This window comes from Notothenia rossii (genome assembly GCF_949606895.1).
Source record: "Notothenia rossii genome assembly, chromosome: 6".
NCBI lineage: Eukaryota > Metazoa > Chordata > Actinopteri > Perciformes > Nototheniidae > Notothenia > Notothenia rossii.
The window spans coordinates 11,989,355-12,005,374 of NC_136909.1; the positions used below are offsets into that span (position 1 = coordinate 11,989,355).

At 39.7% G+C, this 16,020-nt stretch overlaps 1 protein-coding gene across 1 annotated transcript; it reads right to left on the reverse strand.

Moving 5' to 3' along the window:
• Positions 1 to 132: 132 nt before the first annotated feature.
• atp6v0a2b (ATPase H+ transporting V0 subunit a2b) lies at positions 133 to 15,387 on the reverse strand. Its single transcript, XM_079689104.1, has 20 exons — positions 14,840 to 15,387; positions 13,636 to 13,714; positions 13,112 to 13,209; positions 12,784 to 12,921; positions 12,598 to 12,695; positions 12,132 to 12,258; positions 7,158 to 7,240; positions 6,949 to 7,042; positions 5,416 to 5,628; positions 4,908 to 5,058; positions 4,663 to 4,802; positions 4,418 to 4,575; positions 4,063 to 4,153; positions 3,427 to 3,545; positions 3,123 to 3,333; positions 2,681 to 2,800; positions 2,439 to 2,558; positions 2,208 to 2,325; positions 1,617 to 1,788; positions 133 to 1,525 (listed from the first exon to the last, which is right to left on the reverse strand). Exons 1-20 carry the CDS (start codon positions 14,954 to 14,956, stop codon positions 1,423 to 1,425), a joined length of 2,550 nt encoding a protein of 849 aa, XP_079545230.1. The 5' UTR covers positions 14,957 to 15,387; the 3' UTR covers positions 133 to 1,422.
• Between the last annotated feature and the right edge of the window lie 633 nt (positions 15,388 to 16,020).

Here is a 16,020-nt window from a genome sequence, read left to right on the forward strand (position 1 = left end):
ATGTAAGCTAATAGCTAAATGACAGTTACACACTTTTGTTATTAATCAGGATCTGAAGTATACACTAAATAAAACACTTGGAAGGGTAGATGCCAATACAAATCAGTTATGGTCTTTGATGGAAAGAACAACTTTAAAAAACACAATTTATTATTGACATGAGGATGATTTTCTCAAAGAACATGAACATGGAGTGTTTGTCAATGCATTTTGATTCTGAATATAAAACAAAATGGCAAGATTAGGCCTGAATCAGAAGACATGTTACTGTACCCCTTCAACCAACCCCTAAAACAATCCTACAGGCAAACAGATGGTAAACAAACATCACTTGCCACAATAAAAAAGCAACCGCCACTTGTGCCAAGATTATAAACTATATTGATCCACTGTTGAAAGTTCACACACATGGTTATGACTTTCAGAAATATGTTGTATGTACAGTAAGTGTTTTGCTAGTGAATTTTCATTAATCTCAATATTAATTTAGCAAAAATAAATCTATCCCAAACCATTCTAACAACTTTTGCAAATTAGCAAAAAACTTCTCGTGCCTAATATTAGCACATAAATCAACGTTATTCAAGAAAGATTTAATACAGCCGGGCAATTGATTTGGATGGCAATAGGGTCTTTCAAAGTAAGAGCTGGGTCAAAAACTGCTCCTAATGTTAATCTGTACAGTTTGTGGCCGACTCAAATCCCCATTAACATGAATTTAATGTTTTTAAACACATCATTTAAAAAAATAATAAATTAAAAAATATTTCTATAAAGTATATACATCTTAGCATCACACACCTTCTCGGGGACTTCTCAATCAGATCCTTTGCAGCGTTTTGGTAACATAAAGTAAGAACACAAGAGAAACTGAAGAATGATACAGTATGCTGTGGCTTGGTTGTAATTCTGTAAGGCAATCAGTGCAACAAAAACTGCCAAAACTGAAAAGTATTCATATAAACAATATTCCAAAATTGATTAACCTAGGAACAGAGGAGAAATGGAGGATAATGTTATTTTCTTAAAAAGGTCAAGTTTATGTTATTTTTTTACGTTTATCCTGTTTATATAGCAAACCCCATGTGTTCATTCCTGTTAAGTTATCTCATACTAAAATCACTCAATCTTTTTTCACATATTTTTCAATGTGCAAGTGTCATCAACTGTAACCAGGATGCCTCAGTAGAAAAATGGTTTTACGTATACAAGTTACGTTTAAATCTAAGCCTCACATTTCAACCTCAAGTGAAGCAAACTGATGCTGGTGGTACAAAACACCCTGTCTTACATACAGTACACTTGCAATTATTGTTTCAAAGATGACAAGAACATTCAAAATCCTCATGACTTCTTTAGAACATATCTTTAAAAGCAGCTGTTTTTGGCTCCTTTAACCACCTAACCATTATCAGATTCCTTTCACAGTAAGCCGTCATGTTCAAAGCTGGATGGCAGGAGAGAGAAGGCAAAGGGGCAAAGCTTGACTCCAGTCCCGCTGTAGAATTTATTTTGGAACTCCACCCTGAGGAAGAAACAAGCACCCACTGTGAATATAAAAACACAGAGATAATTCAAGGCCCTTTTATTGACATAAGTGGTTATTGTTATCTTACCAGTGCAACCGGAGAGCATGAAGGAATGCAGACAGACCCTCCATTACCAGGAGGATGGACACAGTAAGAACGGCAAACAGGCAAAACACAGGCACTAGGAATAAAACCCCGAGAGTTGTGTCCATTCGTAGTCCAACTCGCATTACCATGGCCCACAGCACCTCTGATAGCTCTGTGAAAGCAAAGAAAAGAGAACGTGCACAATCAAAGTTACAGCAAAGTGATACAAAGCACATTCAGGCTGATCTCAGGTCTGTGTGGTTCTGCATTTGTTTACTCCGATTTAGACTTCTACTTATGTCCATAATGATGCCAAAAACGTCATTTTCAAGTTCTGCAGATCATTTAATCAGATTTGTTCACTTTGATCACAGGTTAATTATAATTGGTAGTCATATGTACAGAATGGGGTCATATTCCTCAGTTAAAAAGGGAACAAACACAATGTGGTTATCATCTCGCAAAACCTAGACAAATAATGATACTCTTGGGTTATATTTAATTGTGTACACTCCTTGTGTTGGGTGTGTGTTTACACAGGTTTGAAAAAGGGATCGACTAACTGAGTGTACTGTAAACTATCATACTCACGGGCATGTGCCAGGCTCAGAGCCCAGAGCCTGAGGTAGGAGGCTGTGTTGGAGACGCAACCCAGGCAATACTCTATAGTGTGAATGGCCTGATGAAGGAACTCATCTCCAAAGTCAAACTAAGATAAAAACAAAACAAAGTCAATGAAGGAACTAGGGACAAAAACCAATGGTTGCTCATTAGCACGTTTAAGATGAACAGGTAACTATCTAGTTGTGTGATTAAGCTGACCTCCTCTGTCGGGCGCTTTCCACTGGTGGATAGATCACTGTGGCCGCTGCCCTCCTCCATGTCATGAGCCCTCATCAGGTAGAGCTCCTCTTCACTGTTACGCCGTACACGCTCATATCCCTGAGAACACGCAGAGAAGTTACTCAAACCTTTAGATTTCACATTCAGAGATCAAATATTTGGAATAGTATTTCACACAGTATGCAAACGATCACACACAGACATGCACTTCGAACTCTCACCCTGTACATCCCTATGCGGTTGCTGCCGTTGTGAAGCCAGTAAAGATAGACAGGTTTCCCCAGGAGTAAGACAGGCACGGAGAGAACAGCAATGACCACCAGAAACATCTGCAGGCCGGTCTAGAAGAAGTAAACAACATATTGTTATGATCCGTCTCGTGACATCTCCATATTTTTTTATATTATTTTAAAACACATTCAGATTCATTAATTTACTTTGTATAGTTTTTACTGAAAGCATATTCAAATAACATCGTGAAAAAACCATAGCTTTAATTACAATACATTTGTTAGATAACTACATATTGTTCATTCTAAATAAATACAGAGCAAGCTCTCGTTTAATGTGTGTTTTAAACAACAGTAGACTTTATCACTTTACTCAGAGCAAGGACATGATTTACACTGTTGCAGAAATGGTGCTATATATATAGTTTCTCACCTGTCCTGGGTAGAGGGGCTGCATTCCGTCCCCCTGCATGAGGAACATGTTTATGAAGTGGATGAGGATGCTTGGAGCGAGTCGGGAGTCCTTAGCAGTGAACACCAGCCACTTGTAGATTATCATGAACGCCAGGTAGCCAAACAGACACAGCAGGAAGAGGAGCTCAGGGAGAAATACCAAGTAGAGGTTGTACTTCTTCTTAAAGTGCCTGTTTTTGATGACAAAAATAAGACAGGCTGTTCAAAACACTATAATCAAACAAACATAAGTGCATTCAATGTAAAAATAAAAAGTTACTTACAAGTGATTATAAGTGCTGAGGATGACCCCAAAGCTCATGTGTATGATGCCCAATATTACTGACATCTTCATCTTATACGAGTTCAGAAATGTAAGCCGGTTGGTTGCCAAGTTCCAGATCTGTGCACAGAAAGATGACAGATTGTATTTTTATATTCTATAAAATGTGATTTTGAGTCCAGGGATTCAACACAATTCATTCTTTCCACAGAAGTATATATATATATATATATATATTACCAATAATCAAGCCAATAACTAAGTGTTTACTAATACTGATCTTATTTACTGTATCAGCACCAGATATGGCAATTCCACATTAATGGTTGTTCCTTTGTCATTATTGTTCTTACTGATTGTTAATTAATAAATAATTAGTATTTGCTCAAATCCTGATCTTAGGGAATTATTGTCAGTAGAAAAGGGTGTAGCTGTAGAGACAGAATAACGTGCTTGTGTATGAGTGCATGTGAAACTTTAAGTGCACATATCCTGGAGATGTGTTTATTGTGATTCTAAGTCGGAAATGTTCTCTATAACAACATCCCAATGATGAGAAGCAATCATGCCCATCTTGTAAATGAGGTTTTATAGGATAAATCCTGTCATTCATGATGACTAGTCCTTCAATACTCACCGGGTCAATTCCCAGAGGGTACGGTCCAGTGAAAACTCCCGTAACGTTTGGATCTAGAGTGAGAAAACGATTCCCACGGATATCAGCAGTCCTGTGGGAACACACACAAAACAGCCTTGTATCAAATGAAGGTCAATGTGAAAGTAATCCATAAGACTTCTCGGTTTTATTTCTTAAAACAACTATAGTAGGTTCTTTATAACACTTCTTCACAGTAAATACTTTCTTTGCCTGCTTAGCTGCTTTTACTGTTACAATGAAGAATGTTCTAGGCGGCAGGTCTCCCTTGTAAAAGAGATTGTTGATCTCAATGGGATTCTTTACCTGGATAAATAAAGGCTACAAACAAACTCACTTCCACACCCCCTCTGTGAACATGGCCTTCACACTCCATCCAGAACCAAAGATGTTAAGGGACTTGGAGAAGCAGTCGTTGTAAATCAGGCCAGTGTAGATGGAGAACAGGCCCATCATCAGGATGATATAACGCCCCTCAAAGAATGTGTTCCAGATCTGCACACAGATCAGTTACACTTGGAACATGCTGAATGTCACACAAATGAGTATCAGGTCAAAAATAGCTTTGGAGTACTCGCTCACCTCATTTCTGGTGTTTTTAAGCTTGCGGTTGTTCTCGTACAGCACCATCCAGAGAGCAAACAGAGCCATGATCGCTCCATGGCCCAGATCCCCAAACATCACCGCAAACAGGAATGGGAAAGTGATGATTGTGAAAGGAGCTACAATTTACAAGTAGGAGAGAAAGAAAAATAACTTAATTTTTCTGATGTCTACAATAACAATCATGTTGCCGTCACATAAGAGAAACAAAGGACCCCACTCACCGGGGTTAACTTCTCTGTAATTGCCCACTCCATAGGCGTCCACAATATTCTGGAAGCCAGAGGTAAATTTGTTGGTCCTTATCAGTGTGGGGGGAGCGTCGTTGGTGGGGATGCGATTGACAAAGGAAGGAACCGTCGATCCGCTTTTTCTCTGAAATACCATAATGTTAGCATTTTGCCATTAAGGTAATATACCATGTCTTGAAGCATTTGGCAGAAGAAAAACAATACATGCAGATAAAAAGGAAACCCTCAGCTTTATTTATCTCCAACCCAAGTACACACTCTATCCTCTGCAGCCTGCAAACTGAATGAATAGTGGCCTTTCAGTGCCCTCCTAAAATCCTGTCTTTTAACTAAACAAGGATAAATAAAAGCAATGTCTCGTTCAGTAATCTAATGATAACAATACAACATTTCATGGAGCAAATGTCCTGGTTAAATAAACAGAAAGCCTGTGGTGGAGCCAAAGTCAGAAATAGAGCAGTGCTGTTTGGGGTTTCCTCACCGATCCTTCTTCCAGGGACCTCTGCAGTGTGGGAATGTCATCAACAGGACACCACACCTCAGCGATCAGACACTTGTTAGTAACGTCCAAACTACACAGGTTCAGAATATAGTAAATGGCCTTCATCTTCTTGACCTGGATGACCCAGGTGTAGACGGATTCTGAAGCCTTCATCAAAACCTGCTTCAGGTAGTCCTCCGTCCTGTGGAGTACCTGCACACGGTGAGAGGTAAACAGGATGCTTAGTGGTGTTCAGAATCTAAAAGATATTCAAGACTTTCAACATTTACAAACCGTGACCCTTTTTTAAACGTACATGAACAAAGAAAAATATGCACTTATATTTTAAACACAAAGCTTTTGTGAGTGTTTTTAATGTGTGAATTATTAAGATAAAGAGCAGAGAAAGAAAGGGGAGTGGATGAAAAAAAACATGCATGAAAGAAAAAACCTTTCCAGCCGAGGTCTCATGTTGATCATGTGCTAAGGGGGTGAGTGCAATTCTATTTTTTCATCACAGTGGGTTAAAGCTACCACATTATTCACTCAACAGAACCCATAGCTGCCAAGTCTGGCTCAAATAATTGTATTGGGTTCATATTAAAATAAATCAGCCATTTCAAGACTCAGTAAAAACACGGCAATGTGTAAGCTCGTGTTGGATGTTTCTTGAAACTGGGAAAAATAACTCATTAGGCGCTTTCACACCGGAGTACTTTTTCCAGTATAGTTCCGATATAGTTCCGAAAAATGTGTGTTCACACCAAAACAATCCAGAACTAGAACTTAGTTCATGACAACCTTTCCACCCCCTTGTCAGTCCCTGCTAGAGAGCAGGAACTTTCATGGGAGAAAAAGGTTCCCATTTCTGATTGGCTGGGCGGATTGCAAACCACGGCCTGTAAAACTCCCAAAAAGCTTTGTGAAGCCGCCATTTTATTTGCTTACATTAGCATTATTAGCATCAGCATTAGCACAGCAACGGAGAGAGACTAACTTATGGCAACACAAAATAAAACGTTGGAGCGGTGGAGTGATGAGGAGGTGTCGGCGTTCTGGCGATTTACTCAGTAGAAGCTGCTGGGAGTCCCAGCAGCTTCTACTGAAGCCAGTCCCCAACTCCGGGGACATCCGGCCGGGGACTTCGGGTGGCAGTATACGCCGTGAAGTTGTTTAGAAAAGTGCCGGTCAGAGGTCTTCTTTGTTATTTATTGAGCTTTAAAACAAATTGATAACGACTCTATATAATAATATAAGAATAATTAACGGAGCCTGTCTTTTCCTCCCCCTCTTCTGAGAGCCCAGCAGCTGATCTCTGAGCAGGAGACGTGGGGAGAAGGACTAAGTTCTCATGAACTAAGTACGGAAAAGTACTTGGTGGGAAAGCACCTCTTGAGAGCTCATTGTTGAAAATGATCAAGCGTATATTTGAACAGTCAGATGTCAAGCCTTTTGTGAATGACTGACAAAGTGCCAGTTTTTCCTGTCACTGTTTAAACGTCTGCATAATTAGATAATAGACAATAGACATACTGTGTGCAGGTCCTGAATGCGAGTTCCTAGTCCTTCCACAACATCATTCCTCTCCTCATTGCTACTGGGATACGGATACAAGTGACAGTGGTAGCTGTGGAGGGAGAAAAGTAAGTTCTTAACAACTCATCACTACAACTAAAAACAGATAGCAGTCATTTTCTGTCAAAGAAGAGCAACAACAAAACTAAGTATTGTGGAATAATTACCAATCACAGATCTTCTTCACTTTCTGTCCGATCTGGTCTCCCCAGTAAGAGATGAGGAACACCACACGTTTGGAAGGCTCCCCCTGCAGATAGAGCATGAAAGGAAGTGTTATAAATCAATGAAAAGGCCCCGTCGCTTCAATAATACAATAAAATAAATAGACCCAGAGTAAGTGATTTCACAAAATGACCTAAATGATGTATTAATGTTTGTTTGTAACATCAAGCTGTTCATTTCCAAAACATAGGAATTAGGAGTCATTTGTATTGAAGAATCATTGACTTTTTGAAAATGCAGCAGAAAAGCACCGCACTACTTGATTTTTTGGAAAACAACTGGCATTTTTTAAAAATCTTAAGGTCAGAAATCCTCTTTGTTCACCAGTAACTCTCATGCTTACATTGCTTGTAAATGTCTTGACATTCCAACAGTGATCAGTTGCAGCCCTGCATGACTGCCTTCTAGTCAAGCAGAGGAAATGGATAAGTGGATTAAGCTGTCACTCTTTGTGAACAGAGAAGATCACAGCACTCACTCTGAACAGGAGATGTATGCAACGTTATCTTCAATTGTGTCCTATTACAGATTTTAACAAATTGCTTTTGTCCAGAATGGCAGGATTTTAATTTTTACATCTGGAATCCCTCTAAAATATTTTGTTTATCATGCTAAATTGCTGTCGTATCAAAATTATTGAAATGTTAACAATACAAACTGCATTGGAATATTTTTTAATGTAATAATATTGTACAAAAGTAAATGATGGTTCCTTTGCAATGTCATGGCCTTGAACATGGCACAAAAGATGTATGTGTATCAGCTTAAGAATTGTTTTAAATGCACAATAATGTTGCTCTAGACTACAAAAAGATATTGAAGAAGAGAATTGATGTCCCCCAAAAGTCCTGTTGGAGCTATATATATATATATATATATATATATATATATATATATATATATATATATATATAATTTAATAGTGTAACATTTATTTTCTTGCTGTTCATAGTGTTTATTATTATTATCATTTATTTATATGTATTCTTAGTTAGTGTCATAAGTTAAAGTAGTTTCTATGCTTTTATTTTGAAGGCATGTTTTGGGCACTGGGTGATTAGAGCACCTGGTGTAATTGTATATATTGGAGACAGGTGGGTGGTGGGAGCCAGAGCACTAGTAGGCAAACGGTTTTTTATCAGGGGATTTCAAGCCACACAAGGGAAAGCCATAGGAAAGGCTTAAGGAAAGAGATGTAGGAAACCTGTTCATTGTATTTTGTTATAGGAATAAAATGCAGCGGAGAATCTTCCCTGGACCTGGATCATTGCCCTGCGTAAGATCCGCTAACTAGTGCCTCAGCGGCTGTATTATTTTAAGTTAATTATCTGTTTTAGTTCTATATGATTTTGGCCGCTACAAGTCCTTTTCGTTTGCAGACATAGAAGTTAAGATCCCATCTGTTTCTTAGATGAGGCCCAATGTGTGTAAATTAAATACGTTTGTTATCTTGATTCAAATGAAGCTCCCTGCCTCTGAGGAACAGAGAACATGCATGTCATGCACATATTTCTTCAGCCTCTCTTGCTGATATAGTCCAGCAGATATGTGAAACATCTGGAAGAATTGTGCTTTTGATGATAAAAGCATGACATTTGGCACACTGTTAGAGCATGCCCTAAGGAAGATTTTTGGCTATAGGGCCATCGCAAATTTGTCCAATGGCGCCAATGGCGGCCATTTTCAAAATGGCCACCATTGGTTGTTATTTTACCAGTAGTTTAGGATCTAGACCACCTAGGATCTTGATTCTGGTGGCTAATCCTACATTTTCAAGGATGGGGAATGCATTGGTACTATTTACAACATGCTAGAATGTAGCTAACTATATGTATCTGGCATTCAGGGAACAAAATACACAGTAAACCATTAACATATTTATTATGGTGAAGTCATACATGTTACATAATATATATGAAATATTACAGGTTTTCAACTAAATGCAGACTTAGTTCTGAAAACAGTCCACCACAGTGGCAAAGGGCACTGCACTGAATTGCTGCCTTGACACATTTGCATTGTCTACTGCAACCCTTTTTGCATCCACAGTGGAGGAGTTCACAACAGGCCTGGTAATGTGGTCCAGTAAACTTCCCATCCACCTGTGGCCTTCCTCTTCCACCCTCAGTCACCTGGGGATGGGAGTTCAGGGGCTGCAAACATCATCTGTCCCCAGCAGTGACCAGCTTGGAAGGCAGCTCTCTTTGTGTGCTGAATCGATGCTCACTTCTCTACTTCCCCTCTTCTACGACCAGGCCAAATATGTGGCCATGATTCGTCATTCCATCGATGAGGTAGGTCAGGCATTAGAGATTCTGAATCCTGGTCAGATCACTCTGGATCCACCTCAATACGCTGTGGCAAAACAAACCCAGTGGAGCTGGCCAGCAACTCACAGTGAAGATCATTTTATTGTGATGTTTGTTGGGTTTCACATTGAGATGGCAGCACTCAAGGTACTTGGCGACCTCCTGGAGGGGTAGCGGGTGGACAAGAGCAGTGTCATGTTCCCTGTTCCACTTCTGGTCTATCATCCTGCAGCTGGAAATAGAGTTGATGATCTATGTGCGATCAATAAGAGAGGCCGACTTCCTACTCTACATAAATGCCTTGACCGAGATTGTGCCTTGGTTCATTTCATTTCATTTCAAACCTTTATTTATGCAGGTGAATCCCATTGAGATCATTGATCTCTTTTTCAAGGGTGACCTGAAGGGTCCTTTCCCTGGGACACACCCAATAGGCCGGATGGATACCATCCGGCATGAATATCTGAATGATTAAGAGAAGGCTTGGTAGAGGGTGATGTGGTCAGATGACACCAAAATGGAGGTGGAAACATTATAATTTTGGGGTGTTTCTCTGCTAAGGGGACAGGACGACTTCCCTGCATCGAGGAGAGGATGGACGGGGCCATGTACTCTAACATCTTGGCCAATAGCCTCCTTCCCTCAGCCAGGACACTGAAAAGGGTCATGGATGGGTCTTCCAGCAGGACAATACACCTGAACATACGGCCAAGGCAACACAGGAGCTGCTAAAGAAGAAACACATTTAGGTGATGAATTGGCCTAGCCAGTCTCCAGACCTTAATCCCATAGAAAATCTGTGGAGGGAGCTGAAGTTTTGAGATGCCAAGAATCAGCCTCAACACCTTAAGGATTTGGAGAGGATCTTCAGAGAGGAGTGGACCAAAATCCTTCCTGAGATGTGCACAAACCTGGAGACCAACTACAAGAAGTGTCTGACCTCTGTGCTGTCCAACAAGGGTTTCTCCACCAAGTACTAACACATGTTTTGCAAAGGGATCAAATACTTATTTCCCACAGTTTAATGCATATCAAATTGTATCTTTTATATAATGTACATTTCTGGATTTTCTTTTTGATATTCTTACTCTCACTGATAAATTAAACCTACCGTTACAATTATAGACTGTTCATTTATTTGTAAGTGGGCAAACTTACAACATCTGCAAGGGATCAAATACTTATTTCCTCCACTGTATGTCAGTGAGCGCCTGGTCGAACAGAAAAAGCCCATCAAAGATCCCATTAAAAGGAAAAACCTCCCTGTATTCAGCCAGCCTCCAGTCCAAGATAAATCCAGGTCCCAACAACAGCTCTCATCTCTGAAGAATGACTGTTCTCTGTTCTCTAGGCTGTACATTGTATCTGAGATACGTGATGGAAGTCTGGAGGAGTTTTTTGGGATTAATTACGTGAAATATAATAAACTTGAAAACCAGGCATGTCCATCATCATTGTCACAAATGGGCAAACTCAGAACTGGTACCAAGTCAGACTTGGTGGGCTGTTTGGAGGACCTGATTTCTTTACAAGAGAATGAATCCCACCACACAGTTAATGCCTCATCCTTGATGGGGCTACTCTTGTGAATATGCTACGACCTGGTGCTGCTAAGACGTTTTTTTATTATGCGCAGAAAGCGTTCTCACCATACATCCTGTCTCAGCTGGAGCATGTCAGCAGAATTGATGTCGTGTGGGATGAATATTTCCCCGAAAGTCTGAAACACGCAGCAAGAGAGGGAAGGGAGTTCATAGACGCGTTGAGCCATCCAGTGTCATTCCTGGAAACTGGCCAGAGCTTCTGCGCATTGAAGACAAGAAGGCTGAACTGTTCTTCTTCCTGGCAACCAGTGTGACAGCCCTCAACACTGGCAAACAAATAATCAGTACTTGCAACATGCACACATGAGGAGGCTCATACCCACATCCTACTGCACCTAGGAGATGCTGTGAAGGAAGGGTATAGCAAGGTGTCAATACGCACAGTTGACACGGATGTGGTAGTAGCCTACTGGCAATAACAGCAGCCCAATCGACCCAGGCCTGTCGTGAACTCCTCCTGAATGTGTCAAGGTAGCAATTCAGTACACTGCCCTTTGCCACTGTGGTGGACTGTGTTTTCAGAACTAAGTCTGCATTTAGTTGAAAACCTGTAATATTTCATATATATTATGTAACATGTATGACTTCACCTTAATAAATATGTTAATGGTTTACTGTGTATTTTGTTCCCTGAATACCAGATACATATAGTTAGCTACATTCTAGCATGTTGTAAATAGTACCAATGCATTCCCCATCCTTGAAAATGTAGGATTAGCCACCAGAATCAAGATCCTAGGTGGTCTAGATCCTAAACTGTCCAATGGCGGCCATTTTCAAAATGGCCGCCATTGGACAAATTTGCGATGCCACTATAGCCAAAAATCTTCCTTAGGGCATGCTCTAACAGTGTGCCAAATTTCATGCTTTTATCATCAAAAGCACAATTCTTTCACATATCTGCTGGACTAATATGTTCACCTGACACTGCAATAGGGAGAAAACATAAAGATAATTCAACTTTAGCCCAAATCAAAGCCAATGTTAGCTTTGAGGAACCTACTGTGTCAGGGTCTTCCAGATACTCCTCGACCTCTGCGTAGCTGAGGATGGTGTAGCCTTTACACACTCTCCAAAGCATTCGCTCAAACGCCTGGATCTTTGTCCTCTGAATAAGCCCCGAAATGAACCTGCGAGAGAACGAGCAAAACATTCACAAACCAACCTTTTGTTGAAAATATCAAGAATTATGCAATGACACAATAACATAAAGTATAAACAAAACATCTTAAACATTTGATATACTGGACAAATAGAAAATAAATCAACTTGGGCACAGTTGCATCAACAAAGAGAAAACATTTTATATGAAATAAGATAATATTGTTTTGACTTTTGCAGGTAAATTATTAATGCTTGCCTAAACATTTAAACTCCAAAGCTCAGATTTACAGGGATGAGGGTAGCATGTGAACTTCTTCACCAACACCTATAACGGGGGTTTTTGGGCTGCAGAGATCGTTCCTCACCCCAATTTGGCTCCAAGTCTTTGCATGCTGCTGTATTCCAGCATTGTGTCTTTCTCAAGGAAGGGAAACTCCTCATATTGAGCTTGTAGGGGGTCTCGCTAAAGGTAAAGAAAAAAGGGTTTAAGAAAAAAAAGTCTAAATCCCAAGTTTAGATGTATGAGGCACGTTACAGAATGACACACTAACCTCCACTGATCTCTGCACAAAGGTGCGTGTGATGCGCAGCATGTGTGTGTACTCTGTCAGCTCCAGAAGATTCCTCTGCAGCTTGTCCTTATTCCTGGTGACTTCACCCAACTCCACTTCCAATCTCTGCAGCTGCTCCTGTGAACACACACACACACACACACCAAGTGAACACAAGGTCATTACAGGCAATAATAATGATGCTTCATTTTTGGAAATGTGCACAGACTTTAGCAGAACAAAGTAAGAATAATTAAATTACTCAACTATGTTAAATTAGTTAAAGTGGTATTGACTCACATAATTGATAGGTAAACATGAAACTGACCATTATAGACATGATGTGCTTGGGTAAAGGAGCTACTGGGTTCACGTCTCTTTCTGGGAGTGAAATGTCGGCTTTCTTGACTTCCCTCAGAAGGTACCCTGTTAAAAAATAGATAGCCAACTTTGTAAGACACACAACATTTGTTTCATTATGTTTTGTTTCAGCGCTTCCAAACACCATGAACATCCTTTTGATAACACTGCATTTGAAGCCAAGTCCAACAGAGTGGTACTCTCTTCTCCTAATCTAATTATAAAGGGATTCGTTAATCAAGGACAGCATTTCATTCAACTTAATCTCCAACCAGCTGACATTTCTCATGACTGGAGGCTCATTGGCTCTCAATTGAATTCAGTGAAACCGTCTTCTGTGGCTTCTTGTACTCCTGCTTCACTTTTGCCATCCCATAACAGCTTTATCGGAAACCTTTCTGGGGCAAAATCCTTTGATTTCATGCCCAAAACTACAACTTAATGATTAGACTTTGCCTTACGTGAAAACTGTAAAGATCAATGTATCCTTACCAAGGATCCTCTCCATCTCTTCACATTTCTTTATCTCATTGACGTGTTTCCGCTGGAATGTGGTAACACTGGGATTGAGCTGAAAAGGTGTAGGAGACATATACAGTCAAAAGTCATCATTGATACAATTAAAGTCAAACACATTGTTTCAGTACAAACCAACATAAAATGAACATACAGTTACCACCTGTACGGGCCTTTTTACAGCAGCACTTTAAAACACCTCTGATCTACATGGTATCTATGACTTGCATGCATTCAGTGGCAACATCTACTTTACAACAGGCCATGTAAAGTAACTAACTACAATAAGTACTGTACTTAAGTACAATTTGGAGGGACGTTTACTTTACTTAAGTATTTCAATGTGTTTCTACTTTGTACTTCTACCCCACTACATGTATTTGATACATTTAGTTACTCTGCAGATTTGGATTCATGCTGTGAAATATAATCAACACTTAAATCAGACTTTAGTTACACCTAGAGTTAATTCAGTCAAATCTGCAGTATATACACAGTCATTAAAACCAGCTGCACCTTTACCAGCTTTGATAAACACATTATTTCATCAATAATTATTATCAAAACATATATTTTTCAGAAGAATTGGCCAATCTGCATAATGAGTACTTTTACTTTTGGTACTTTAAGTATATTTGGATGCCAACACTTTTGTACTTCTACCTGAGTAACATTTTGAATGCAGGACTTTTACTTGTAACAGAGTATTACTACACTGGTACTTCTACTTTTACTGAAGTACAAGATCTGAGTTCTTCTTCCACTACTGACATTAACACATGCAAAGTTGTGTGCATTATATATTTCATTTGAACATATGCTAAATATATATTTAATAGATTTTCTGTGATTGATAGTTAGACATCAGAGACCATCAGAACTTAGCAGGACTACACGTCCAGTATTACAGAAATAAATCTTGGTCAATTAACTGAGTATTTCTTACACTGTGGTACTTCTACTTGTAGTTAAGTGCAAGATCTGAGTACCTCTTCCACCTCTGATGATCTATAGGCTATCTATGACTTGCATGCATTCAGTTGCAAAGTCTGCTTTGGTAAAACCCGCCATAGACTCTTCGACCAACAAACAGGTAAGAAAGTTGTCAAGTCAGGAAGAACTTTTAAAGTGAGTCATGACTTTGTTTCAGCAGATTATAACTGTTCTTTTCGGTACTTACGTCTCTAAACTCCACTAGCCCCAGTTCTCCAAGTTCACTGATGCAGTCGTATGCGGACCCGGACTGCAGGAACAGCTGGGCCAGACACATCTCTTCCCCCCGGAGCAGGGAGCACATTTTGACAGTCTGCTTGGTTGTTTACCTGCTAAACCGAGGAGCTAATACAAGCTAACAACTGCAGTTTCCGGCAATACAAGCACGTCAAGGGCAATGAGTGATGTCCTTCTTCGTGGTGATCATATTCTGGTGATGATACAGTATATGAATTGCATGACGCTGACTTTAGAGAGCTATTGCTACAGCCGATGCTGTTCCTGTTAGCTAATGGGCTAGCCAGCTATTACTGTGTTAATACCCGGATACAAAACTTGTCCCGCCGAAGTGGAAACAGGAATCCTGAGGCGCCCGGTATTACCACCGCTGGCTTAGCTCATCCACATATCTAGTCACGACTCCTCTCATAGTTTCTGAAGTTTTCAGCAGACGTCCGCTTGTTATCTTCATAGTACTCCACGTCACTTCTCTCCACACTGTTGAATATGAACTTCCACAGCAGTGAACGTACCTTTGACCAATCAGCACCGCCTCCTGGAGTCTGCGCACTGCGCACTCAGCGTTTGAGCCAGCACTGCTGAAGGCAAACACTGACTAGTGATCTTAAGTACTTAAGTCCACTTGAGTAGGTCAACGTTTAGCTTCTTTGTACTTCAACCACACTACAATTCAGACATTTTATCAATATTTAAATCAGACTTTAGTTCCACCTGGAGTAAATTCACAAACTACCCTGCAGTATTCAAAGTCATTCAAACTAGCTGCACCTTTACACATTTTTGCATCAATAATTATAATCAAAACAAATGATATATTATTCAGAAATGGGAAAATCTACAGAATGAATACTTTTAGCTGTGGTACTTTAAGTATATTTTGATGGCAATACTTTTGTACTTTTACTTAAGGAAGATTTTGACTTCGTAACATTGAACGCAATCTTCTACTACCGACATAGAAATGTGAATGATGATGAATGATTGTGAATGATAACTTCTTGAGAAAACATATAAATCTTGAATAAACAATGACAGAACTGGATAAGAGAAATGTACAAATGTAATTGTAATAGAGGAGTGCACAAAAGGGTAGCCCTCTTTTCAAAACTTTAAATAATATACTGTCAA